Source organism: Saccopteryx bilineata, chromosome 1 (assembly GCF_036850765.1).
Source record: "Saccopteryx bilineata isolate mSacBil1 chromosome 1, mSacBil1_pri_phased_curated, whole genome shotgun sequence".
Taxonomy (NCBI): domain Eukaryota; kingdom Metazoa; phylum Chordata; class Mammalia; order Chiroptera; family Emballonuridae; genus Saccopteryx; species Saccopteryx bilineata.
Genome location: NC_089490.1, coordinates 278,875,631 through 278,903,319, shown reverse-complemented (window position 1 = coordinate 278,903,319; position 27,689 = coordinate 278,875,631). Strand labels below are relative to the sequence as shown.

At 45.8% G+C, this 27,689-nt stretch overlaps 1 protein-coding gene and 1 pseudogene across 1 annotated transcript in view; one reads left to right on the top strand and one right to left on the bottom strand.

The window, feature by feature from the left end:
* Positions 1–26,410, bottom strand: part of ANKRD33B (ankyrin repeat domain 33B) — an 81,970-nt gene extending 55,560 nt beyond the window's left edge. The window contains exon 1 of the mRNA XM_066243639.1: positions 25,135–26,410. Within this exon, the coding sequence (XP_066099736.1) occupies positions 25,135–25,500 (366 nt within the window). The 5' untranslated portion in view covers positions 25,501–26,410. The remainder of the gene's footprint in view (positions 1–25,134) is intronic.
* LOC136321062 (proteasome subunit beta type-5 pseudogene) lies at positions 4,253–8,369 on the top strand (annotated as a pseudogene).
* Positions 26,411–27,689: the final 1,279 nt, after the last annotated feature.

The window sequence follows — 27,689 nt, the reverse complement described above, 5'->3', positions numbered from 1 at the left end:
TGTTAGGCAGAGTCTAGCACAGTCTCAGGGTTTAGGAAACAAAATTGATGTTAATGGCCCAACAAGGATGACAGGCCTATTAAACATGCCACATTTTCTGCAGGAAACCCAAAGGACTAGCTCCTACAAGTGAGGCAGAAACAGGCCAGACCTTACAGAGATTACAGCCTATATACATACTATCATCTGCCCCACTGTCTGCCAGAAGCAAATTAAATCCTCTCCGGGAGAAGATGGCACCATACATAGCTACTTTCATTTTTCATATACAATGTCTAGCATTCAAAAAAATTACTAGACATATCAGGAGAGGGGAACAAGAGAAAATCAGACAGTAGAAAATATCTTCAGGAGATACAGATACTGAAGTTATCAGACTTCACAATAACTACAATTAATATATAATAGAAAGTAATAACAAATGGAGATTGTTAGCAAAGAACTGGATTCTATAAAGAAGAATCAAATAAAAATTTTAGAAATGAAATATATAAAAGCTGAAATTAAGGATGCAAAAAAATAGATAAGAAGCAGAATAGGCCAAAGAGAGAACTGGTGCACTGGAAAATGGATTAACCAAAATTGTACAGGCAGGAAAAAGAAAAGACGGAAAGACTGAAAAAAACATCAAGGCCACATGGAGCACAGTGGAAAGGGTCTAATATATGTGAATTTCATATCACAGAATGGGAAGAAAAAGAGAGTGGGACAAAACAATATTTGACAAGATAGTGGCAGAGAAATTTTTCCAAACTGACAAAAGATATCAAGCCATAAATTTAAGAAATTCCACAACCCCAAAATTAGATTTAAAAAAATAAATTCACAATGGAAAAAGAACATGGAACATACGCTAGATAAAAAAAAATAATATCTTTAGCATATTGAAAGCATTCTTAAAGCTCAACAAGAAAACAAAGAAAAAAATGGGCAAAGGATACAAAGAAAGATCTAAATGGTTCATAAACCTGCTATATGAAACATGTCATATAAAGCATCAATAATCCAACTCACACATATGTGTGTGTGTGTGTGTTTGTGTGTGACAGAGACAGAAAGACAGAGAGAAGGATAGATAGGGACAGAGAGACAGGAACAGAGAGAGATGAGAAGCATCAATCATCAGTTTTTTGTTGCGACACCTTAGTTGTTCATTGATTGCTTTCTCATATGTGCCTTGATCGGGGGCTACAGCAGACTGAGTGACCCCTTGCTCAAGCCAGTGACCTTGGGCTTAAGGTGATGAGCCTTGCTCAAGCCAGATAAGCCCGGGCTCAAGCTGGCCACCTCAGGGTTTCAAACCTGGATTCTCCGTGTCCCAGTCCGACGCTCTATCCACTGCACCACCAGGTCAGGCCCAACTCACACATATTAAAGTGAGGTATCATTTTTTGGCCAAGAGTTTAAAAAGAGTGAAAGTAACTAGTATTGGCAAAGTGTGGAAGGACAAGCACACTAGTATCTTGCTAACGAACATAGATAGGTAGGTTCACTCTAGAAGGTTATTTGTTATGTATTATGTCAGGCAGAATAAGTTAGTTTGTGCAGCAGTAACAAGCAATCTCCAATGGCTTATGACAAATATCTGCTTGCTCAGATGACATGTCCACTGCAGGTGGACTGCAGATCTTTTCCATGTTGTTTTCCCTCTAGGACTCAGGTTGACGGAGGAACCTCTACCTGGAATATTGTGTCTCATCGTAGAGGGAAAAGAGGGTATTGCAAATCATATGCTGGGTCTCAAAACATAGCCAAAGTTACACAAGTCATTTCTCACAATGAATCTTCCAGAGAAAGTGGCATGGCCAGGTGTGATGCTACCGAGAGAAAATCTACTGCTCCAGGGAGAAGCAGAATTATTTGTGAAGTTAACAGGACCCATCACATGGAACCAAACTGAAGACCCAATAATTTTCTCATAATTAGATCAATATGCAAGATTTATGTAAACTGCTATATTCCCCATAAACTAGAAATAATCTCAGTGACTACCAAGAATTCATAAGTTAAATAAATGAAAATATCCAGAAAATAGAATATATTGCAGTAATTAAAAATAATTGATGTGTGTATTGCCTGACCCAGGTATGACGAAGTGCATAAAGCATTGGCCTGAGATGCTGAGAACCCAGGTTCAAAACCCTGAGGTCACTGTCCTGAGCACAGGGTTGCGATCTTGAGTGTGGAATCATAGACATGACCTCATGGTCACTGGTTTGAAGCCCAAGGTCACTGGCTTGAGCAAGGGGTCACTAGCTCGGCTAGAGCCCCGGGGTCAAGGCACATATGAGAAAGCAATCAATGAACAACTAAGGTGCGGAAACTATGAGTCGATGCTTCTCATTTCTCTTCATTCTTGTCTGTCCCTTTCTCTCTCTCCCTCTCTCTCTTTCTCTCTCTCTCTCTCTCGCTAAAAAAACAATAATGATGATGATAATGATGTTGATGTGTATTTGCTGGTGGAAAGATGTTCTCAATAAGTTATAAAGGAAAAAAGTAAATTACATGTACTATATTACATTAAATGGCTCTGAACTTACACCTTAAAAAATTAATTATCTCTAAGATAGGTGATTTTTATCTTTGGCACTTTACCTTTCTATGTTACCTGATTATTTTACAGTAAGCATACATGACTTTTAATGTTTCAAAGCCATTTGAATATTTTTAATAATTAATGTACAGCATGATGAGGATACAGCAAAACAGGCAATTTCATAGCCTGCTGATGGGAGGGGAAATTAGGCAAGATGGCCTTTAAAAGCTCACACTCTCAAATTCAATAATATACCTTCTAAGAATTTATCTAAAAAGGAATGTTCCAATAAACCAGGATACACATTTACCAGGGCATTATTTCTATAGCAAAATTTCAGAAACAACCAAAATGTCTGACAAATTATTAAATAAACAGTGATGTATGAAAAAATGGGTTTTGAAAATCAAGATTCCAAGCACAGAAATGAGGAAGTATGTTTATAAGTGGGAAAAAAGAAGGGGAAAGGCAGAATTCAAATGCTGTGCACTGGATAAACTTTAGAAATGGGTAAACAGACAGATCGCATCAAAGGTAAACTTCATTATCTCCAGTTACCAGTAATGTACATGACTCGTTCTTATTTCCTTCTTTGTACTTGGTTCTTCTTTTTCATTTCCCACACCTAAATGTTCCTTTTTTTTTTTTTTTTTTTTTGCAAGGCAGGACCACATGGGGACATTCTATTGCAGTTAAATACCTTTCTCTCTATTTATTGTCTATTTTCCATAAAAATTAAAACAAATATTTCTACTGGAAGCATGAAAAATACACCTATTAAATATTACTGTTCAGTGTCAGAGCAAAGGAGTAAGGATCAGAGGGTGGTGTGATCGTTCACAGGGAAAATCAAGCCCTATCCAGAAGGATCTTCACAAGTCACTAAAATCAGAAATGTTTTGCTTCAGTAAGAAGTTCACATGCCCCAATGCCATCGCCCCTTGACATTCAGCGAGAAATGATTCTCCCAGCCTCTCAGCAGAGAACACATTGCTGCTGAGCCAGGAAACACAAGAATAATGTACTGGTAATGGAAAGGCATTGGGAAAGGCCCACATTCACACTGCTGTTAAGTTAAAAGCTAAAAGCAAATGAGTAATGACCTGGGACATATAAATGTATTGGAAGAGGGCCACATTTGCACTGGAAAGATTTTTCTCCCCTTGAATCTTCTCTCACTACAGGAGAGTAATAACTAATTCCTAAATTATGCATTAAGATAACGCAAAAGAAAAATTAAGCACAAGAGAACTGAAGATGAGAACTGTTCTGTTGGGCTAAATGTTGTTATGAACTGTATGGAAAAGCGAGAGAAGAAAGTAGTATACATACACACACACACACACACATACACACACACACACACACACACACACACACACACTGAGTTACAGGCCCCCCCCCACATTGGACTTTTAGTGCAGCATTTGACTCAAACAGTGATTCCAAGCCAGGTAAAGAGCCACTAGCTGTGACACTGGCACCAGCCCTTGCTTGCTCCCTCATAGAGAACTGTGTTTCTGTATTTCTTATTGTCGCACGATAAGAGAAAGAACTACTCAACATGGCCTGGAGCAGAGCTGATGGAGAAACTCTCAAGGCCCACACTGACCCAGAAGGCAGGGTCTCTACCACAGACTGTGTTGCCATCTGTGAGTTCCTTGGGGACAGAGCCTCAGTGCTTGTCCCCCAGAGTGTCTCCTGTGGGAGCCAGGCATGGAGAAGCCATCAGTAAAGGTGAGGGAAACGTGGATTGGTGGTGACATCTGTCCCAGGTGGGGGAGGGGGGCAGGGGCCATAGCAGTGATACTCAGAGGTGCAGTCCTGAATGTGACCCCAGAACCACACCTCGCTTTATGCATGCCCCATGCGGTACCCACAACACCACATGGAAACCCGTCAACCATCACCGCTTGCACCTCCTCTTCCTGGAGCACACCCCACACACCCATTAGGCAGCACCTCCTCTTCCGGGGGCACATCCCGCACACCCATTAGGCAGCACCTCCTCTTCCGGGGCCACACCCCGCACACCCATTAGGCAGCACCTCCTCTTCCTGGGGCACACCCCGCACACCCATTAGGCAGCACCTCCTCTTCCGGGGGCACACCCCGCACACCCATTAGGCAGCACCTCCTCTTCCTGGGGCACACCCCACACACCTATTGGGCAGCCAGGGCGCTGGGCAGCCAGGCCACAGGGGCTGACAGAGGAAGCTACGAGCTCCCCAGGAAGTGCTTTCGAGTTCTAGGGTTTGTCTCAGGGTTTCCTTTCACAAGAGCAAAGTGTCATGTTCCACAGACCCACATAATCACATTCTTAAATTTCCTGTGTCAAATGGAAATGGCCACCCATGCTTGAAGCCAGATCTAAAAAACTGAAACTTAAGAATGCGAGATGAACAGGTCAAATACAGATTTGTCAACTGAGGACAATATTTGGGGACTTTAGTTTCCTATGCTCTATGCATCCACAAAATTCTCAATGGTTTTGTTACATGAATATTGAAAAGGCGTTAAGCGAGCTCACCCCAACCAACCCTGAAGAATTGCTGGCCTTAAGCACCTGCCCAATGGAAAAAGCACCAAATTCAAGACATTACTAAAACTTTCAGTTCTAAATGGAATCGAGTCTCTTTTCTTCCTCTCTAACTCTTGTTTCCCAACCCGGTCCTCCTCGAAGTGACAAGATACTTCTGACCTCCTCCTGCCAGCTCTCCCCCATCATTCCGCTCTAGCCCTTCTGACCTCCTCCTGCCAGCTCTCCCCCATCATTCCGCTCTAGCCCTTCTGACCTCCTCCTGCCAGCTCCCCCCCATCATTCCGCTCTAGCCCTTCTGACCTCCTCCTGCCAGCTCCCCCCCATCATTCCGCTCTAGCCCTCCTGGCTGTTCCAGAACATTTCAGACACTCCCCCTCATGGCCCTTTGTTCTTGCCACCCATCTGGACTGCTCTTCCCCTGGACAACCTCGTGGCAAGGCAGGACTTTCACTTCCTCCGCGTCCTCACACAAAGGCTCTCTCCTCAGCGAGGAGGGGAAATTCGGCATCAGCCCAACGCCAGCAACACCTGCCAGGCCTGCTTAACCTTTTCTCCTCAACACTGAATACTCCCTCACTTGCTAAGAACTTTTCCTGTTTTTCTTAATCATCTTGTTTATTATTTCTCTCCCCAAAAGCACGTGAGCTAGATTTGAGTAGTAATTTCTGTCTTGTTCAGTGCTAGTGTATGGTGCAAGGCACAGACGTCCAATAAATATTTGCTAAATAGATGAACCCATTCGACTGAAAAGAAGGCAACTTCATGCAGAATCAAGAAGTGTATTTAATTCAAATTATTCTCTGTGTTGTTTCTTTTTAAAGGAAGAACTTCAGTACAGCGTTTGCTTGAGTGTTACTAGTTAATAAAAATCCCTTTGCAGGCCCTGGCTGGTTGGCTTGGTGGTAGAGCATTTGGCCTGGCGTGCAGGAGTCCCGGGTTCGATTCCCAGCCAGGGCACACAGGAGAGGCGCCCATCTGCTTCTTTCCCCTCCCCCTCTCCTTCCTCTCTGTCTCTCTCTTCCCCTCCAGCAGCCAAGGCTCCATTGGAGCAAAGATGGCCCAGGTGCTGAGGATGGCTCTGTGGCCTCTACCTCAGGTGCTAGAATGGCTCTGATTGCAACAGAGCAATGCCCCAGGTGGGCAGAGCATCGCCCCCTGGTGGGCATGCCGAGTGGATCCTGGTCAGGCGCAAACAGGAGTCTGTCTGACTGCCTCCCTGTTTCCAACTTCAGAAAAATACAAAAAAAAAATCCCTTTGCAATCAGAAATGTACCACAGGTTTTGGTAGACTACGCTCGCTCAGTCTTGCTAGGCATGAAGTGGGTCATCTCTGACTCTTCTTCAGCTCCATTATCAAATTTCATGGAGCATGTGGTGGCCCTGCATGTCCCCCAGCACCGGATAAAGGTGGAGTGACAATCATGAAAGGCAAACTCGGGAATTTGGAGAGAGCGTGTCATGCCTCTTGGGGCTAACCTCCTATTACATTTTTAAAAGCACAGCTTGTCCTATTATGAGTATTTTCCCAGAGAAAAATACAGTCAAAGGATAAGATTCTAACAACAAATACACCAAATGAGAAGTGTTTACAGTGCCGGGAACTCTAATTATGTGTTTTTCTCATTTTACAGAATAGGAACATCTCAAAGGAGCTGGTAGATAAAATTTCTTACTAGGTTGCATAAATTCTTTAACTTTAACCCTTTGAGTAGTATGAACGTTCATGTATATCCTCGTGCCTCCTGACCATACGCCTGACCAAAGTATGATTGATTGATGGATTTTAAAAATGTGTAAGGCAACGTTAAAAAAAAAAAAGGCAAATGTATGTTACTCTTGTTTCCATAAATTGGTTATCAAACAAACATGATTTTTTTTTTTTTTTTTTTTTTTTTTTTACAGAGACAGAGAGAGAGTCAGAGAGAGGGATAGACCGGGACAGACAAACAGGAACGGAGAGATGAGAAGCATCAATCATTAGTTTTTCGTTGCGCATTGCAACACCTTAATTGTTCATTGATTGCTTTCTCATACATGCCTTGTCCGCGGGCTTTCAGCAGACCGAGTAACCCCTTGCTCGAGCCAGCGACCTTGGGCTCAAGCTGGTGAGCTTTTGCTCAAACCAGATGAGCCCTCACTCAAGCTGGCGACCTCGGGGTCTTGAACCTGGGTCTTCCACATCCCAGTCCGACGTTCTATCCACTGTGCCACCACCCGGTCAGGCTCAAACAAACATGATTTTAAGTTAATAAAACTGGAACTGGAATTAATTTCATTTTTTGGAAAAAAAATCTCACTCCTAGAGGTCAGTGAGCATGAAAATAACTCACTACTCAAAGGGTTAAAAACACCTAACAAGACAGGGCACTGGCTTGGGTGTTGGAGAGCTTGCTGCTAGTGAACCAGCATGGGGTTTCCCGACTCTGGGATCGTGCTGACCTTGGTAATGGGCTGAGCCTGGCAGCACCCAGCTGGGATATCAGAGAGGCCAAGAATTAAAGCACTTCATGGAACCACTACCCTGGCCTTCAAGTTTCAACATGGAGTCACTGTTGCAGCGGACTCCCAGTCCACAGCAGGTGCCTACATTGCCTCCCAGACAGTAGAGAAGGTGACAGAGATCAGCCCCTACCTGCTGAGCACCATGGCAGGAGCACAGTAGACTGTAGCTTCTGGGACTGGCTGTTGGCTCAGCAATGTTGAGTCTATGAGCTTCAAAACAAAAAATGTACCTCAGTAGCAGCTGCCTCCAAGCTGCTGGCCAACATAGCAAATCAGTATATAAAGGCATGGTGCTGTCCATGGGCATCAGGATCAGTGGCTGGGATAGGAGAGACTCTGGCCACTACTAATGTGGATTGTGAAGGAAATCAGATCTCAGAGGCCACCTTTTCTGTAGGTTCTGGCCCTATGTATGCATATGGCATTATGCATTAGGGTTACTCCTATGGCTTAGAGGTAGAACAGGTCTATGATCTGGTCTACTGAGCCATCGATCAAGCCACCTATAGAGATGCCTACTCAGGAGATGTGGTCAACCTTTACCATGTCTGTGAGGGTGGCTGGACCAGAGTCTTCAGTGACAACGCAGCTGATGTACATGAAAGTACAGTGGGTTTAACCCTGAAGGGCAGTGGATATAGCGGCTGTGTTTCTAGGGGAGATTGTTGTTGGTAATAATGGTACAGCTCCCATTTTATAGTGGAGGGGTCTCCAATTGTATTGATTGTCTTTCTTAAGCTCTGGTGCGTTGACCTCTTACCAGTTGTTAATGAGCTGCTGCAGAAGTGATGATCTGTTTTACTTTCCTGGATGTTAACATTACACTACTCGACCTCAAAAAAAAAAAAAAAAAAGAAAGAAAGAAAAAAAAAAGAAAAGAAAAGGAAAAAAGCCTCCTGCCAAAACTTTTAGTGAGAAGCAGAAGAGAGTAAGCAGGCATGCCAAATACAACCTTCTACAACCTCAAATATTTCTCCATGTAAAAAAATACTCACACCCACAACTCAAACAATTTTCCTGACTTTATTCTCTGTTTCAGTGATTTTTCAATCAGGGAGTGATTCTGCCCCTTCATCCCCCACAAGGTGGCATTTGGAAATGTCTTGAGACTTTTGTTTTGTTTTGTTTTCACAAGGGGGAGAGTGGGGAGAGGTGCTACTGGCAACTATTGGGTAGACACCAGGGATGCTGCTCAGTGTGCTATAACACACAGCACAGATCCCCCAACAAAGAATTATTATCCAGCCAACAAATGTCATTATTGTCAAGGTTGAGAAGTCTCAACACAAGAAAGGCCATTTATGAGAAGCCTACAGTTAACCAGTGAGGAAACACTGAAAGCCTTTTCTCTAACATCTGGTACATAGCAAGGATGCCTACTCTTACCATTTCAGTTCAACAGTATTAGAAGTACTAGCCAGAGAAATCAGGCAAGAAAAAGAAACAAAGGGCATCCAAATCAGAAAGAAAGACATAAAATTATCTTTGTTTTTTTCATATATAAAAACCTATAGCCTGACCAGGCGGTGGCACAGTGAATAGAGTGTTGGACTGGGATGCAGAGGACCCAGGTTCGAGACCCCGAGGTCGCCAGCTTGAGCGCGGGCTCATCTGGTTTGAGCAAATGCTCACCAGCTTGGACCCAAGGTCGCTGGCTCGAGCAAGGGGTTACTCAGTCCGCTGAAGGCCTGTGGTCAAGGCACATATGAGAAAGCAATCAATGAACAACTAAGGTCTTGCAACAAAAAACTGATGATTGATGCTTCTCATCTCTCTCCATTCCTGTCTGTCTGTCCCTGTCTATCCCTCTCTCTGTCCCTGAAAAAAATTTAAAAAATTTTAAAAAAACCCTATAGACGCCACCAAAAAATAAATAAATAAAACTATTAGAATTAACAAGTTCAGTAAAGTTGTAGGATACAAAGTCAACATGAGAAATCAGTTGCATGTCTTTACACCAACTAAGATCTATCCACAAAGGAAATCAAGAAAATAATCCTATTTACAATACCATCAAAAATAAATAAATAAAATGCCTAGGAATAAATCTAACCAAGAAGGTGAAGATTTGTACACTGAAAGCTATAAAACACTGATGAAAGAAATTGAAAAAGACACAAATAAATGGAAAGATATCCTGAATTATTTTCAAACATAAATTGGAAGAATTAATATTGTTAAAGTGCCTGTGCTACCCAAAGTACATACAGATTCAACACAACCCCTTATCAAAATTCCAGGTCACATTAAGCAATTCTAAAATTTGTATGGAACCACGAAAGACCCCAGATAGCCAAAACAATCTTGAGAAAGAACTGAGTTGAAGGCATCACACTTCAATTTTGAATTGCTGTATTTTTTGCTCCGTAAGACACACCTAGGATTTTAAGGAGGAAAATAAGAAAAAAAAAATCTGAACCAAATGGTGTGTTAAAATATTTAATAAAATACCGTATTTTTGCTCCATAAGATGCACGGGCATTTTCCCCTCCACTTTGGGGGCAATAAAAGTGCATCTTGTGGAGCAAAAAATACGGTATATTACAAAGCTACAGTGATCAAAACAGCGTAGTATTGATAAAATGTTTTTGATACATAGATCAATGGAACAGAATAGATAGCCCAGGAATAAACCCAAGCATGTCCTGTCAACTAATTTTAGACAAGGCATCAAGGATAGACAAGGGGAAAGGATAGTATCTTCAGTAAATCGTATTGGAAAAACTATTCTGCTCACAAAAATTACGAGATATTCTACCACTTCATATTCACTTTGAAATATCCCCTAATTTTTGTGAGCAGTATATATAACCATATGCAAAAGAATGAAATTGGAGATGTATCTTACACCATTCACAAAAATCAACTCAAAATGATTAAAGACTTAAATTTAAGGCCTAAAAATGTATTTTTAAATATTATTAAAATCAGCCTGACCTGTGGTGGCACAGTGGATAAAGCGCTGACCTGGAATGCTGAAGTTGCCGGTTCAAACCCTGAGCTTGCCTGGTCAAGGCACATATGGGAGTTGATGCTTTCTGCTCCTCCCCTTCCTTTCTATCTGTCTCTTTCTTTCTCTCCCCTCTCTAAAATAAATAAATAAAATCTTTAAAAATATAGTATTAAAATCAAGGGTATATAACTAGCAACAAGATACAGTATCCCGATTTTATCTAACAAGCAGGTACAAGCCACTTACTGTGCACAACAAACTCTTCTAGATTGAAGAGGGCATAAACCATGATGCTAAGGATCTCCGGTCATGGAGCTCATCAAATGTAGAGGGAGAAAATATCAAACAATCACTATAAAACCAAACAGAAGGAAAGAAGTTTCCTAAAGAAAATAAAAATGGGAGTCCAAAGTTAGAGAAGCCATCTAGAGAAGGACATGGGAGAAGGTGACATCCGGGATGGGCTTGCAGGAGAAAGGGGGAGAGTATTGTTCCAGGGAGAATAAGGTTCTGCCAAGGCTGTGAGGACAGCAAGTCGCCCCACTTCTGTGACACAAAGGGAAGCAGTGGGAAATCAGGTATTTGGAACACTATTATGGGGATATGGAAAGAAGAGTTTGCAAATGTGAGACTGTGGTAATACAGGCCACACGTGGGAAGATTATCCGGAAGTGGTAGCAGACTAGACTGGAAAGCGTCCAGATGAAGGAAAGCAGAAGGGAAGTGGAGCATTTGTTCAAGTGAGACATCTCAAAGCCTCAAATTAAAGAGGCAGTGAGATCTCAACGAAAAGTAAGGGGCCATCACTGAAAACTCTCCAGTGCTTGGAAAGTGACCAATGGGGGAGATGAGGGAGGCAGGGCCAACTTCAGGGTTGCAAATAGGGACAGCTAGAGGCATGGGGCCTCCAGGGTGGGTCATGTGATTTGAAGCCCTTGTGCAAAATGAAAACAGAGTACCCTCAGTACAAAACCATTACTTTCAGGGCATCGCACCCATAGCTGGACGCCTTTAAGCACAGGCCGCAGAGACTGCACAGGCTGCACACCCACAGAGCCAGCCCTGAGACAACAGAAACAATGGCAAAAAGTGTGTGGGAGGGGGTAGTGATGAGTTATGTTTCCAACATGTGAGGTATAACATGCTGGGAGGTTAGCAGGAGAAATCCTGCACTTAACCTCAAATGCAAGTTCAGGAAAGTGGTTCAGGACCCAAAGCTGGGACCAGCTGTACAAGCTTGGGAGGGGTGGGGAGAGGGTTGAGAGGAGGAGGGCCTGCCAGCAGGTAATATTCCCAAGGGAATGTGTGATCCAGGATTTTCCAAGGAGACAGAACCAACAGAAGACACAGACACAAAGAGCCTTTACCGGGCACTTCCCAAGCCCCCTGCCCGAGACCCCGCCAAGGGCAAAGTCAGCCAGGCCCCACTCTCAACACAGCTAACCCCTCACACACACACACAGGCAGGAGCAGGAGCAGAGTGAAGGGTCAGACAAGTTAGAGGACAAAGGCCTCCACCTTCTCTACAAAACTGAAAGCCAAACGCCCATAGGAGAAAGGGTAAACTGCCCAGGTTGAGCTGAAATGTTAACCAAAAGATGTAAATGCAATCCACCAGAGGTTCTCAAAGCTGAGCTGCATTGGAAATCCTGGAGAATGTGCTGAACCGAGTGCTGACCCCACCCCAGGATTTCAGATTCAAGGTCAGGGGTGAGGTCCCGGATGCCCAAGCAGAGATAAGTAAGAGGACCACTGGGCTCAGCATTCAAGGCGAAATGGGTCAGGTTTGGCGCTTCGCACATTGTTTTAAAAACTGAATGCTTGGCCCTGGCCGGTTGGCTCAGCGGTAGAGCATTGGCCTGGCGTGCGGGGGACCTGGGTTCGATTCCCGGCCAGGGCACATAGAAGAAGCGCCCATTTGCTTCTCCACCCCGCCCTCCTTCCTCTCTGTCTCTCTCTTCCCCTCCCGCAGCCAAGGCTGCATTGGAGCAAAGATGGCCCGGGCGCTGGGGATGGCTCCTTGGCCTCTGCCCCAGGCGCTAAAGTGGCTCTGGTCGCTGCAGAGCGATGCCCCGGAGGGGCAGAGCACCGCCCCCTGGTGGGCAGAGTATCGCCCCTTGTGGGCGTGCCGGGTGGATCCCGGTCGGGCGCATGTGGGAGTCTGTCTGACTGTCTCTCCCCGTTTCCAGCTTCAGAAAAATACAAAAAATAAAAAAAAAATTTTAAAAATTTAAAAAAATAAAAACTGAATGCTTTATTATACATTGTATTTTATAGGAAATTTATGGTAAGACACTTCAAGGTAGAAACAGCATGTGTGACATTGTCTTGCATGTGCTGGCACTTGCTGGCGTGAAGTGAATGTTGCATTTATTCATTTATGGAGTAAAATGTCAAGAAAGGTTGACATGAAGTTACAAAGATCTCATTCTTCTTTCATAAAAATCCTTTTAGAAATAATGTAAACTAAAAAAGAAGATGTGTGGTTGCTCCTGGCCGGAGGGCCTGGGGGATAAGGTGTGATAGCTAAAGGCTTCAAGGTTTCCTTCTGAGGCCAATAAAACGTGCTACCGTGGACTGTGCTGATGCTTGCACATGTCTGTGAATATGGGGAAACCACTGACTGCACACTGACAATGGATGAACTGTATGGTTTTTAAATTATATGTCAAAACAGCTGTTTTGAAGACATTTATTTCCTTTTCAAGACATTCTTCACTTTCCTTTTCAAGCTGTTTCCTTTTACTTTTACATGAAAATGTGTAATTCTATTCAAATACTGAAAAAATCACATGCCTTTTCTGCTCCTGGAAAGGTATTTGAGATACATAACTTCTTTATTTTTATTATTCCTTCAGCACTTGATACTGTTTTGCTACCGACTGAATGTTTGTGCCCCCCCCCCAAATGCACATTTTGAAATCCTAACCTCCAATGGGATGGTGTGAGGGAGAAATAAATGTCTTTTGTTTATAAACCACCAGTGTATGGTGTTCTGTCACAGCGCCTGAAAGGACTAAAATGTGTTTTAAGAGCAAATATTCAGTACTACCCATTCTTTGGATGGAAAAAAGCCTTCTTCCTTTTCACAGACATGTTTCTGAAGGACCCATGTTATTGTCAAAGAAACACAGTCTTCATGGATTCCTCAAACCCTTATGTGGAAATCAAGCCATTTGTAAACTGGTGGGTCAACTTGCCAGATGTACACAAAAGGTCAATATTTTTAATTACTATATTTTCATTGAATTAACACTAGGAAATATTTTAAGTTAACAATATCTTAACTATTTTTGGATCCAATAAAATTATCGGTAGAGTCATTGTAAGTCATTGCCTTTAACAAATTAGAAAAAGTTTTGTTTTGGGTTTGTTTTTTTTAATTAATTTAGTACAGCTATGCCTCATTCTAAACCAACCTAATGAATTTAGATTTGTTTACACCAAAGGAAACATTTTAATGATTTCTATTTTAAAAAATTTACCACAGCTTCCTGGTGAATTTTAAGTAACTGAATGTTTTTTTGATAAAAATGTATATCTTCTACCTTTTGTGTATAGCAGTAGAGACTTACCCCACACACACATCAATTCTTATCTCTCCCGCAATGGCCTTTCCTTGACCAAGAGCTCCCCTGTCCCCCAACCACCCCTCAAATGGGTGACGACTCGCTCGTGTGATGAGAATTCACCCTAAGCGACTAAGGCAGTAGACGTGGCCCAGATGATACGACTTAACAGCTTTCCTCCAAAGGAGGGTTTCCAAGTCCTGCTAAAAGAGGAATTCTGTGGCCTGTGGGTCTTTCAGCTTCATTGTGGTGACACTTTGTGTGTAGTCCCAACACAGAAGTGGCCTTCATAGGTAGGGTGACCAACCAGTCCTGTTTGCCCAGGGGTCTCCCAGGATGCGAGACTCTCAGTCCTGGGCAGGCCAGAGAGAGTAGATGCCCCTGTAATGCCAACCAGCGCCTGTGGAAAAAGCTTCCCCACCCATCATAGCACATGGACCTGAGCCCGGGGACCTCAGAGGTGGCCTGCTGCAGCCCACCCTTCAACGGAGAAAGACGTGCAGGTGACAAGACACAGCAGAGTCGCTGGTCCCCCTGCTCCATGGTGCCTGTTATATCCTTTTCACTGAGGAGGAAACAGGTCTCCCAACAACCTGGACCCTCTGCAGCTGGATGGTTAGAGCAGGGAGATGTGTCTCCAGGAGAAAAATGGAACCACAATGCAGAAATCTGGCTCCCCAGCTTCTTCCACTGAGTACAACTGTACCCTGGTGCTGCTGTGAGCAGGTTTCATTTCCCAGAAACCCTCCCTTTCCCTCACGCCAGTGAGAAAAGCCTAACCCTGAGCACCCGCGAAACTGACCCAGGAGCTATGTCACCACTGCTATTTTTAGCATATGACTCCTATCCCTCGTGCTTTCAAATACAAAACCTGGAAGGAAGGTCCAGAAGGAAGAAATACAGACTGATTTTCCTGGTATGAGCAGGGAGGGCCAGGCCCTTTGGAATCCTGGTTTGACAGTGTCAAGAAGGAATAGAAATGGAAGGAAGCTTGGAGAACCCAATACACTGCTTGTTTACAGTAGAGCAAGCGACAAACCAGTCCCTGAGAGTCTCAGGGTGGACCGGGCTTCGATTCCAGGACCTTTGCACTCACTTGTACCCATGGAAAATGTTGAAAAAAAGAACAAAGGCTGTGATGATCCCTGGCTTAAGGGCCATCCTGCCCCTCCTGGAAACACTCTCCCTCTCATCGTTAGAGAGTCTGGACTTTCTCATTCGCCTCCAAGCTTCAGACTGCTTCCATTCCATGGCAGCATCCTGGCCTTCACCCACAGCAAGCAAAGATGCTCCCAGGATCAGCCAAGGCGTGGCCCCAGCACCCTCTCTGCCCTCTCACCGCCTCTCAGTCTGGCTTCATTTGTACCCACGCCACCAAAAGCCACTTTCATTGCGGTCTGAATGCTCAACAGGCAACTAACCTCTTCACACATTTTTATGGTTTAAAAGGGTCCTCAGCAAATAGACATGACTTTTCTTGATGACTGCTCTTTCGTTAAACATTGGTTTCCGCCATTTCCCTTGGCTGAAATCAAAACATCAGTACTGGGAAACCATGCTGACATTAATTCACCCACAGACACAACAGCTCCATTTGCTGAGTGCCTATGCTGTGGGACACATTCTTTATGTAAGTTACTCATTTATTCTGCCTGGAACCTCCGTGAGGTGTTGTTATTCTCATAATAAGCGTCCCCATTTTCTACATTGGAATCCAGAGGAAACTGTGTCCGAATATCATGTGACTGGTCCAGGATCATGTAACCATCCTAAGCGTGCCATCTTGGCCACTAAACCTGTTTTCTATTCTAAGAAACATCTGGATCTCTTCAAACAACTGTACATGCCAATCACCTCAAACCTGCATTAAGTGCTGATTCTGCTCCAGCCTGTGTAGGGAGTGGCCTGGGATCCTGCATTTGGGAATACCTCCTCACTGATGCCTAGGAACAATGGTTCAAACAGCTAATATTGCCAAGTGGGTCCCAGTACTACATAAAACCAGATCTGATCCTACTTTAGTTTGCAAAAGGGGATTTATTGATGATGGTAAGGCTACAAGTGGCCCTGGCCGGTTGGCTCAGTGGCAGAGCGTCGGCCTGGCATGCAGGAGTCCCGGGTTCGATTCCCAGCCAGGGCACACAGAAGAAGAGCCCATCTGCTTCTCCACCTCTCCCCCTCTCCTTCCTCTCTGCCTCTCCCTCTCCCGTAGCCAAGGCTCCATTGGAGCAAAGTTGGCCCGGGCACTGAGGATGGCTCTATGGCCTCTGCCTCAGGCGCTAGAATGGTTCTGGTTGCAACAGAGCAACGTTCCAGATGGGCAGAGCATCGCCCCCTGGTGGGCATGCCGGGTGGATCCCAGTAGGGCGCATGCGGGAGTCGGCCTGACTGCCTCCCTGTTTCCAACTTCAGAAAAATACACACAAAAAAAAGTCTACAAGTAAAAGGTAACATGCCTTTCTTCATTTTTTTTCCAATTTTTTATTGTGGTAAAATACATATACTATCATCTTAACCATTTTTAAGAGTTGCCTTCCTTCATTTTTATTAAACTTTTGATTTTGAAATAGTGATGGACCCATAGGAAGTGGCCTCCATCAGCTATCTTCCCCAATACCAACATCTTGCATAATTAATAGTATGAGGACAATCCACAGAGGTTTTCATATGTTACCTCGTGTGTGTGCATAGTTCTATGCCATGTTAACCCACGTATCCCTGTAAACACCACCACAACCTAGATGCAGGGCTGTGCAGTCACAGGCCCCTCCTTTTCTGCTACACTGTGAGAGTAACTAACACCCACTCCTCTCCCCAAAGCCCTAACCCAGGCACCCTCTAATCTGCTCTCCATCTCTACAACTGCATCATTTCAAGGATGTTACATAAATGGAATCAGACAGTGTATAATCCTTTGAGATGGGCTTTTCTCACTCAGCCTAATTCCCATCTTCCTTTATTTTTAAACCAACTTCACGCATGCTCCCTTTTCTCAGAGACTGTGCTACTACAACTTTATTTAACGCCCTTTACTGGACACCTCCCGTGCATACTGCTCCCGCCTCTTCATCCGCCACCTCCACACCGCCTGGCTATGCCTCTCAGCGGGACCGTCCCTCGCCAGGCGTGCTCTCTCATCCAAGGGTTAAATCTCAGAAATGGTGGCCAGAGACAAATGCTCAATTCTCCATCCATCACGTGCCTACCTAGCATCTGAATATTCACAGCTGACATTAATATGCCCTTAAACGCATACGTTTGTTTTCATGTTACTTTGAAATTGCTCTCAAATCCCACCACTCCAATCCAATTTGCCATCAACTCAGCCATCACTTGGGATTTCACATCTACCCTAATTTCCGTATCTCTGATTTAGTAGAAATAAGTAAAATCCACCTTCAACTGTCTTTCAAATTCAGAAACACCATTTAAAAATACTCTCTTTCCATTTATTTTATATACACACACACTGAATGACATCAAGGATTCTTACTATCATACTTCATCTTAAAATCTAATCTCATCTGGCCCTGGCCGGTTGGCTCAGCGGTAGAGCATCAGCCCAGCTTGTCGAAGTCCCAGGTTCAATTCCCAGCCAGGGCACCCAGAAGAACCACCCATCTGTTTCGCCACCCTTGCCCCTCTCCTTCCTTTCAATCTCTCTCTTCCCCTCCCGCAGCCAAGGCTCCATTGAAGCAAAGTTGGCCCAGGTGCTAAGGATGGCTCCATGGCCTCCGCCTCAGGCGCTAGAATGGCTCCATTGGAGCATCGCCCCCTGTTGGGCATGCCGGGTGGACCCCAGTCGAGCGCATGCAGGAGTCTATTTGCCTGCCTCCCTACACGCCCATTTTGCACTTTGGAAAAAAAAAATCTAACCTCATCTCACACGCGCATGCAGACACACACCATACATCCACTGTCATTCCACCAGGCTGTCTAAATGAATTAGTTCCCAATTGTCTTGAATAAAACATAATTTCTTTGTTTATATATTTTAATAACTTCTCTACAGCCTTATTTCTTCTAATGAAAAGGAATTACATATTATTTTACACATGAAACTGTTTTGACTTAATTTGGAGAAATCATAGAATATCTTTTGTTTAAGATTTAGAATCATTGACCCAGTAGGCTATAAAGCCAGTCTCAAGAAATATCAAAGTATCACACAGACCATATTCTCTAAATTAGGTTAAAATAACTATTTTAACAAAGCTTTAAAAACTTGAAAGGATGTACAATGTATGCAAATGTTTATAGAATTGGGTACCTGAAACCCGTATAATTATGTTAACTAGGGTCACCCTAATACACTCAATTTAAAAATAAATAAATAAATCTTAAATATATATTTTGTAATTTTTAACATAATTCTAAATAACTTCTAGAATAAAAGAGGAAATCATAAAGTAAATTAGAACAGAACAATAAAATACTACATATCAAAACTTGTGGGAAAAGCAAAAGTGATACTTTCAGAAAGAAATCATAGTTAAATTAACCTGAAATAAAAAACTATAAAAAGAAGAAATTGATGACATAGTGAAGAAAGAAATAGATCCAAAGCAAAGTTGAATAAAACAGATATTTTTGACAATATTTGTCACAAAAGAGAAATGGCACAGTTTCAAAAATATAGAACAACAGGCCATATAATACAGTTATAGAAGAGATTAAAAAGAGAACTATAAAAATAAAAATGTCACACCATTAACCTTTTTTTTTTCATTAACCTTTAAAACTTAGAGAAAATGAGCAATTTCCTAGAAAAATAAAGGTTACCATAACAGACTCAGGAAGAAAGAGGAAATATGAATAATCCTGTAACTATTAGAGTTACTAACTAAGGCTCTGATAGGAAGGCTTGAATTTTAGTAATTTACAGTTCGTTAAATAATACTTACAGCTTTTCCTGTACTGTAGCCATATCTAACAGAAGCTGTTGTTCAAAACAGTTTTGAGTAATAGCCTGCATATTATATTGATAGGAGAGTCCAAAAAGTTCATGTACCCTATTATTGTTTTAGACTTTTATAACACCTCTCCCATGAGTCTTCCTCTATAAGTATAGGATGAAAAAGAAGTCGTATGTTCAAAATCACCCCAACCACCCCACCAAATTTCTAGGTAGCCCATTTCTCAGGTGCAGCCAGGAGGCAAAGGTGGAAAGCTCAGAAGGCTCTCCGACAGGGACTCATGCAGGTCTAGAGGAGCCTCGTGAGCAGCTTCAAGTCATTCTAGAACCCAGCTCTCCTAATGCTCTAGATGTCCTCTTCTCTGAGCCCACTTTCTTCAACTATAACGAGATAGAGACCAATAACCCCTAAAATTCCTTCCAGCTCCAAAATCCAGTGACAGTGGTCATTCTAAACTTCTGTAGACCTTCGTCTACACAGACACACAAAGAGCAGCATTTAATGCAATCCTTTCCATCAAAATTAAAATAGGCCTTTGGGGTAATGTTTGCTGATGCTGGATAATTGGGACACAAGGGATCTTGGCACCCCTACTTAGGTGCCTATCTAAAGTTTTTCTTAATAAAAATAAATTTAAAATAAACACTTTGTGTTTAGTGAATAACATCGTGTAGAAACAAAAGCAAATTCACACTCAAGAGGGTAAATCTGGGCTTGGCCTTGTAACTTGCTCCAGCAGAAGGGATGCTGAAACTTATCAGCTCTACTGCTGTCTTGGAACCCTGACCCTGCCATGGAAAGCAAGCTCAGGCCAGCATGCTGGAAGATGAGAGACCCCAGCCAAGGCCTTCCTGGTCCTGCCATCCACAGTTGAACCAGCTGAATGCAAGTCTAGCCAGAATCAGCTGAGCTGGGCCACCCTTAGCAAAATGTTTACTGTTGTATACATTCTGGGATTTCAGTTACTTGTTATGCAGCATTGCTGTGGTCATAAATAACTGATACACTTATATGAAAACACATTGGATATTTTATGATATAATGATGAATATAGGTTATACATCTGTTGAAACCCATGGAATATACAATACCAAGAGTGAACTACAATGGACTTTGGGTATTAATGATGTGTTGATATAGATTCACTGATTATGACAAATGTACCACTCTGATGTTGATAGCGGGAGAGGCTGTGCAGGTATGGAGGCAAGGCCATATGAGAAACCTGTGTACCAACCCCTCAATTTTCTGTAAATCTAAAACTGCTCGGGGGGGGGGGGGGGGACAAGCCCTGGCTGGGTAGTTCAGTTGGTTAGGGCACCATCCCAATATACCAAGGTTGCGGTATGGATCCTCAGCCAAGACACATACAAGAATCAACCAGTGAATGCATAAATAAATGGAACAACAAATCAATGTCTTCCCTTTCCCCTTCTCTCTCTCTAAGATCATTAATTAATTAATTAATTAATATGCCTGAACTGTGGTGATGCAGTAAATAAAGCATCGACCCAGAATGCAGAGGTCACTAGTTCAAAACCCTGAGGTCACTGGCTCTAAGCACAGGCTCATCAGCACAGGGTTGCTGGCTTGAGAGGGTAATTGTCCACATGATCCCAAAGCTCACTAGTGTGAGCTCAAAAGGTCACTGGCATGAAAAGCTCAAGGTCACTGGCAAGGGGACAGACTCAGACTCAGTCAAGGCACGTACAAGAAGCTTGATGTACAACTAAAGTAAGAGCAACTATGAGTTCATGCTTCTCATCCTCTCTCTCCCTTCCTGCCTCTCTCTCTTACACACTCTTTCTCAAAATAAACTAATAAATAAGCAAACAAATAAATAAATAATACGAACAAGAAAACAAAAACCACATGCACATTTCCACTGCTAGTGGGCCCAGAGTACCCCGGCATGGTCAGTGAAGGAGGAAGAGGCGGACATCTGACTGCCTGCCTATCACAAGCCCAGGCTTTTCCATGTTTAATTTCAGCTGACACACTTCTCCATTCCCTCCCCTTGGGTCCCAGTCCCCTTCCTCAGCCCCTTCCCCAGTGCTTGATGGCCCTCAACATATGTATGGAGGCATGAAGCCAGAGCGTACTCTCTAGCTAACTAGTGCACCTGCAGTCCGTCCATACTGAGGCCTGGAAAATACGCAGGGGCTGGGTGTGAAGCCCAAACAACTCGGTTCTCATTTCAGGGAAAGGTGAGTCCAAAGTGTATTCATCTTCTGTAGCCTTCGAAAAACCACCACCAGCCACAAGATTTCTTATGTATCTGTCAAAACAAAGGTCCTGATCTTCACAATAAATCAATAAAACATTGAAGCCACTCAAGAGTAAAGGGGGGGGGGGAAGAGTAAAGGGAGATGCCTCCCCTCCATCCTGGGTGTATGGTGGGCTTTGCTAGTCTATAGAGAAAATGGGTGGAGGGGACTTTGAAAAATTTCACTAAGACCCTGGAATTTAAACATATCTTAGAAGAATCACATCAAGAAAGGAGTGCAATGTTTTAAATTTAGCCTAATTGGGCCCAATTTGTTTCAAGAGTTGTCTGACATTCCAGCTGCCCTTCTGAACCATGAAGGCAGCACTAACACTTCTTTTGGTAGCGTTGCTGTTTCCAGAGACGTCACCACTGTACAGGTGAACCTCCAGAGATAATAAGTAGAAGGGAAGAACTAAGAAAAAGAATTATGGCAGCTTTCACTGTCTCTAATTCAGAGGGAACAAAATAACCATAAATCTAAAAGACAGCAAGAGCACACTTTGAATGTTACTAGAGAATTATCTGACAAATATTTACATGTTGCATATTAAATTACACAATCCTTTGGAGCAATAAATATTTTAGAAGCAAAATTGAGTGCTGAGCCACGGCCAATATTCTACCCATCTCAGGGCCAGGAATAAACATATTTTCTTAAACAAAACACATCTGATTCTTAATTACTCAAACTCACTGAAACATCCGTCAGCTCAGGCAGAACTCCCTTTTTAACTGACCAGAGACCAGCAGCTCAACAAACACAGCTCAGAAAACCTTTCAAAGCCTTCAGAGACATTTTTGTTCTGGGAAGCTCGCTATGGGCTGCATCTTCGAGCTGTGCATTCTGTAGTTAATGCAACTAACTACCCCTCTGCTCCACCAAGGCCCTAGGGCTTTCTGTGAGGTTTTTACTGCCACTAATCATGGTAACTGGTAGACCAGGCACCCAGGGCTCTTGCCTCAGGGCCTTTGCATTTGCCATTCCTTCTTTCTACAGTACTCTCCCCCAAATGTCTTCTCTACATCTTTACTCTAATGCCACATACCGGGAATATCCCAAATAACCACCCTCAATTCCTGAACTCCTAGATGGCCCTGAACTCCAGGTGCTGCTAGCTTAGACACGGTAGGAGGAAAGACCTCCTCAAGAAGGTGCCCCTAAGGTAAGAACCTAAAGGCAGTGAGTGAGCAGTTGTGTGGCCCCAAGGTTGAGCACTGGCAGGCTGAAACCAGTTTGTTTCCCAATTTCCTATTTCTTAGCCGGCTGCTCCAGGCTGGCCCCTCATCACCTGGCCCAGATCCATCTCTCCAGCGTAAGCTCCCACACTGCCCCCCTGTGCCGCACCACAGTCAAGCACACCTCACCTGCCTACCAGTGCCTTCAAGTCTCCCCTCCCAAGGCTTCCAGGGCTGTTCTCAGGTCCCTGCATTTGAGACACTTGTCCCATATGTCTTTTCCTGTCCTCTCTCTGAACTGCACACAATTACTCTGAGTTTTTCTCTCCTTAACTAAAAGGTTAAGATTCTCCAAGGCAGAAACTGGCGCATCTTTGAGTCTCCTACAGTACCTAATCAGTGCCTTGCACACAGTAGGTCTGTAATGCACACTCCATTTGCCATAGAGTCATGCACTGGCACTTTGGGACATTTTATTCTGTCTTTCAGGAACATGAAGGCCGTTTGAGAACAGCGCCTAGAAGTCATGGGAAGAGCAGAAGCTCTCTCCTGCCCTCCTCAGAGCACAGATCACAGGACTTGCTCCTCGTGGCCAGAAGATAAAAGGCCCCAAGAGTCTTGCTGTAGATCCAGCCATGTGTCATTTCTTCATCCCAATTTGGTGGGGAGAAAAGAAGAGGAAATACAAATCAGAGAAACCAAAGGGAAAAGCAGAGAGAAAAAGCTTGGCCTGGCAGAAGAGAAAACAATGTAGAGAATGTACTTTTCAGAGCAAGAAGACGGGCGAGTGAGAAAGGACAGGACAGTAAACAAGGGCCGTGTCAGAGGGCTGCGTGTTCCAGCACGGCACGCTCAGAGCCCCAAGATGTAGGAGCTGTCCTTCACCCTGTTTACGAGGAGACGAGGCAGAGAGCCTCACAGAGGCTGGAGGCACCCTCTCTGGTTGCCATCTCCTGACTCTATGCTGAGGGAAGGGTTTTCAAAAGTTGTCTAGAAACTCAGTTTCTGAGGCCCAAGCCCACTGGGGATAGTTTCTGTTGGCTCTGATGCAGCTGTTTTCAAACTTTTACTTATTTATTTATTTTTGCCTCCAAAAGAAACATAAATATGAGCCCAGTGGAGCTTCAGAGTGGGTCCAGGGCAAACCAGGCTGGCCAGTGCCTTTCCCCCACCCCCAGCCCACTGGAGACTCAGGGCTACCCACAACTTGGGAGAGACCTACTCCACCCCTGTTCTTCCTCATCCTTGTGGGCTTCAAGAAAGAAGTCCCTGCTTTAATCATCTGTACGTAAAAACTCTCCTTGAAAAAGTGAAAGTAGAGCTGGAAAAAGATCCCCTAAAGCTCCTGAAACTCAAAACTGCAGTCACCACCAGCGAGGGCAGATGGGAGCTGGGGTGTGAGCACTGCCCTGTGTCCCAGCAGGACCAAGGCGAAGCCGCCAGGAAGGCCCCACCTTAGTTCCTCTAGCCCTAGAAAACTCCTAGCCAGAGTTGCCTGCACAGGACAGCAAGCACAAACCCTTCCCCAAGCTCAAATTAAACACTAGTGGTAGGAGTCCAAGCTCCTCCATGCTAAAGCCCAGCCCAGACTACAGTAGGAGACAAACCTCCCTGCCCCCTGAGAGAAACCAAAGGCATAGGGTCCCACCAGTTCTCAAGCAAAAGCACAAAGCACATATCGTCTGTCAGCTGTGGGCTCCTGAGCAAAAGCACTTGGGCATTCCTGATCTGTGCTAGGCTGAGACTGCAGATATCCCTCAGGACCTGGGGAATGTGACAATCAGGTGAGACCACTGCTTGTTCACACAGCGCAGCCTAACTAGCAGTTGGCCACAATAGGCACTCTGGTTTTTCCCTCCAAGTGCTTGGTAGGTTGTGTGTCGTCAGCCAGTCCTCAAGTCTTTGCAAGCCAACTCTTTTCTTCCCTTTTCTAAAGGTTTCTTGCAGTCTCTGAGTCTTGACACGAATAACAGATAGATACCCTATGTCTCTCTCCCCACCCTACCCAGCCTGCCCTACCAGGTGGGTGCCTGCCCCTCCAATGCAGTTCCCAGGCCCTATTGTGGGGGAGGGGGGTGCGGCGAGAGAGGGCAGTGACGCTGAGGTCACCAATTCAGAGATCACCCTGGCGGTCGCCTCCTGGACCACTAGGCGAAGCAGGGCACCGGGTGCGGAGAGTAAGCAGACGATCTGCGAACCCAGGTGGCCCAAAGAAGCCGATTTGCTTTCCGGCATGGAAGGGAAGGGGCAGGAGGCGCCAGGGGCTAAGGGGTATAACTGGAGAGTTGGAAGGATGGAAGTGGCTCCCTATGGGCAAAGAAAGTAACGGTCAGAGGGGGCCCAGGTTGAAGAGCCAACGAGGAGCACCAAAAGGTATTCAGGGACCAGAGGAGCCGGGGACAGGAAACAAGAAGGGTATTCCGTAAAGATGCGGGATTAGGTGTGTCCCCGCCAGGCTGTGACCTCGGACAAATCAAACTCCCCTACCTGGAGCCTGGGACCGGCAGGTCACCCAAGGCTCCATGCACACCTCACACCCGGAGAACGAGGAAAAGGCGCTCTTTGCAATGCAAAGTCTATGCGGGACCTGGACAGGGTCAGAATGCGTGTGGAGCGGAGAATGGGACAGACTGCGGAGGGTACCCCGAACCCTGGGAGGATGCCTGCTTACCCGGCCGTTGGGATCGGTCTCCTGTACCTCCTCAACTCGCGGTCCCCGCTGCACCAGCGCCTTCAGCATCCCCACGTCGTTGGCGCAGGCGGCGCGCAGGAGGGTCGCCGCCTCCGGGACGCCCTCGGGGATTTCCTCCGAGACGCTTTCCGTGCTCCCGAAGCTATACTCCTCCTCGCTTGGGGTAGGGTAGAAGGAGTCATCCGAGGCAATGCTGCGGGTGTCCGGCAGATGCGAGAAGTCCTCGTACTCCTCATAGTCAGGGGGATCTTCCCCGGCCTTCGCATCCGGAGGTGGGGTCTGCTGCTGCGGAGACACACAGCGCGCCCCGCCGCCCTCCGGCCCGGGCCCCGCCAGCAGCACCATGCTGTCGGCCGGGGCGCGGGCCGGGGGTTGGGGCGCGGGCAGGGGGCCGTGGCGTGCGGGCCGGGAGACAGGAACTCAGAGCCCACCAAGATCACCGTCCCTCGTCCCCTGCAGCCCCAGAAAAGCAAAGCTCTCCGCTCTCCAGGCCTGTGGAAACGAGCACCAGGCGGCTGTGCTGGAAGACTAAAGTCACTGGAGGCTGGAGCGAGCCCCTCGGGGGTGGGAGGAGCCGCGGGGGCTTTCCAAGCACCGCGCGCGGGCGGCCGGGCGGGGCTGCCCTCGGGAGTAGGCGCGCACCCCTGGTCTTCTGCCCTGCGGCCCGTTCCGGGCAAAAGTTAAGAACCAGGCAGGGGCTTCTCGGTGCCAAGAAGACAGTGTACCCGACTGCTTTGTCCCAGAGCTGAGAAATGCACGTGTAGAAGAACCAGAAGCAACACCTAAAGAACCCGAACTCCAGTGTCGCGGGTGGCGAGCGACCCTGCCCTCTGCTCCAGAAGCCACTGGACTGAGGAGGAAGGTGGAGATCGAGGGACGCCACGGGCTGAGCCTGAGTTGCGCGTCAGAAACCTCTAAGCCCTGGAACCCTGGCGCCGCCCAGAGTGTCTGGCCTCCGAGAGAGGGTGGGGGCGCTTCTCGGACCCATTTGCCGTCTTTCCAGGAGTCTTCGCTTCGGGGCCATCTCCACTCCGGGTTTAAGACCAGGGAATCCCGAGGTCACTCTGTGCACCGAAGACAAGTCATTGTGGGAGAGGTGAAATCAACCGTGGGGGGCTCGTAGCCCGGGCTGCGCCGCGGACCATGCCTCTCTAAACTCGGAGAAAATCCACAGCGTCCTCGGGTCACGTAGGACTCGGGCCAACTGTGTTTGCACATTGCTCCTAAAAGACCGACCCTGGAGACTTATCCACTAGCGGGGGGGGGGGGGGGGGGGGGGGGGGGGGGCGTGGCTGTTAACAGTCTGCTCCAGGCCAGAGCTGTGAAGTTCCCCCTCCCCCACCCCTGTACAATGTCACCGTGTCACTGGAAGTGGAGAAGGATTAACCTGGAGAAGCTAGGCAGAGCACCGACTCCGCGGCACACCCCTGGCTGGAGATCGGCCTCTCCCATTCTATCCCAGCGCTGGCAGTGAGGTTTGGCCACGAGGAGCCCCCGACCTCCAGGCCAACTTCTCCGGCAAAGGCTCCATGGAGGTGCGGTACTGAGGGCACATTCCGAGCCTGGACTGGGGGTGTTTCATCTTTGACAGGAAGCATCGCTGGTCCGTGCAGGGGCGAAGACGAGACCACAGGGGAAACGCCACCCCTCCCTCTGTCCCCTCTCCCTCTTTCCTTCCTTTTTTTCCCATCATTCTTGGTAGTGTGCCCACCAGCTGCCAACCCTCAGGGCTCAGAGGTAAACAACATCGGGCAGACGCACCCTCTGGGGACAAGCTGGAGGAACCTAGGCCTGGGTGGTCAAGCCAGGGGCACAGCGGGAAGCACGATCAAAAATACCCCCGGGGGAGGGAATAAATAAATAATAAAAAGAAAGAAAATAAAGCAATAAAAATAAAAGTACTCCTTGCGGGGGGAGAGGGGGCGAAAAGGAGCTAGGAGTGAACTTAGAGGCCTTTTGAGCCTCTGTTTACTGGACGCTGGACTTGCCCACAGTGGTGGTAACCGGGGCCTCCAGCGTCCCCTGGGCCGGCCCAGAACCTGGCATCCCTGGGCTCAGAAGGACAGCGATTTCGGGTGAAAACATGTCCATGCCTGAGCGCGCTCTGAACTGGAAGTGGGCGCACTGGCTTCTTTCTGTACTCCGGGGCTTTCTTTCCGAAGCCAAATATACCCCAAATCATAGTTTGCTCTTTATACTTTTTTCTGTAACTGGACATATTTACATAAATTCCCACTGGGAATTCCCCCTTTCAAGATTGGCATTATTATAGCGTTTCCAGAGGGCTGTTAAATGAAGTCAGGGGATTTACAAGTTGCAGTGCCCTCCTCCCAGCGGGGATTGGGTTTGCTAGCCCATGCCCTTCCCAGCTGGTATGGCTCTGTGTGGAATTCAGGGAAGACCCTTCTTGGGCAGTGGCAGGGCAGATGGGGCTAGGGTCCTTTGGCCAGCTGCAGCTCTGGAATGGAGCACTGCCTAGTCCCTTGGTCCTCATCACTCAGTCACTAAACAATGAATTCAAGGCTCTATCTTCA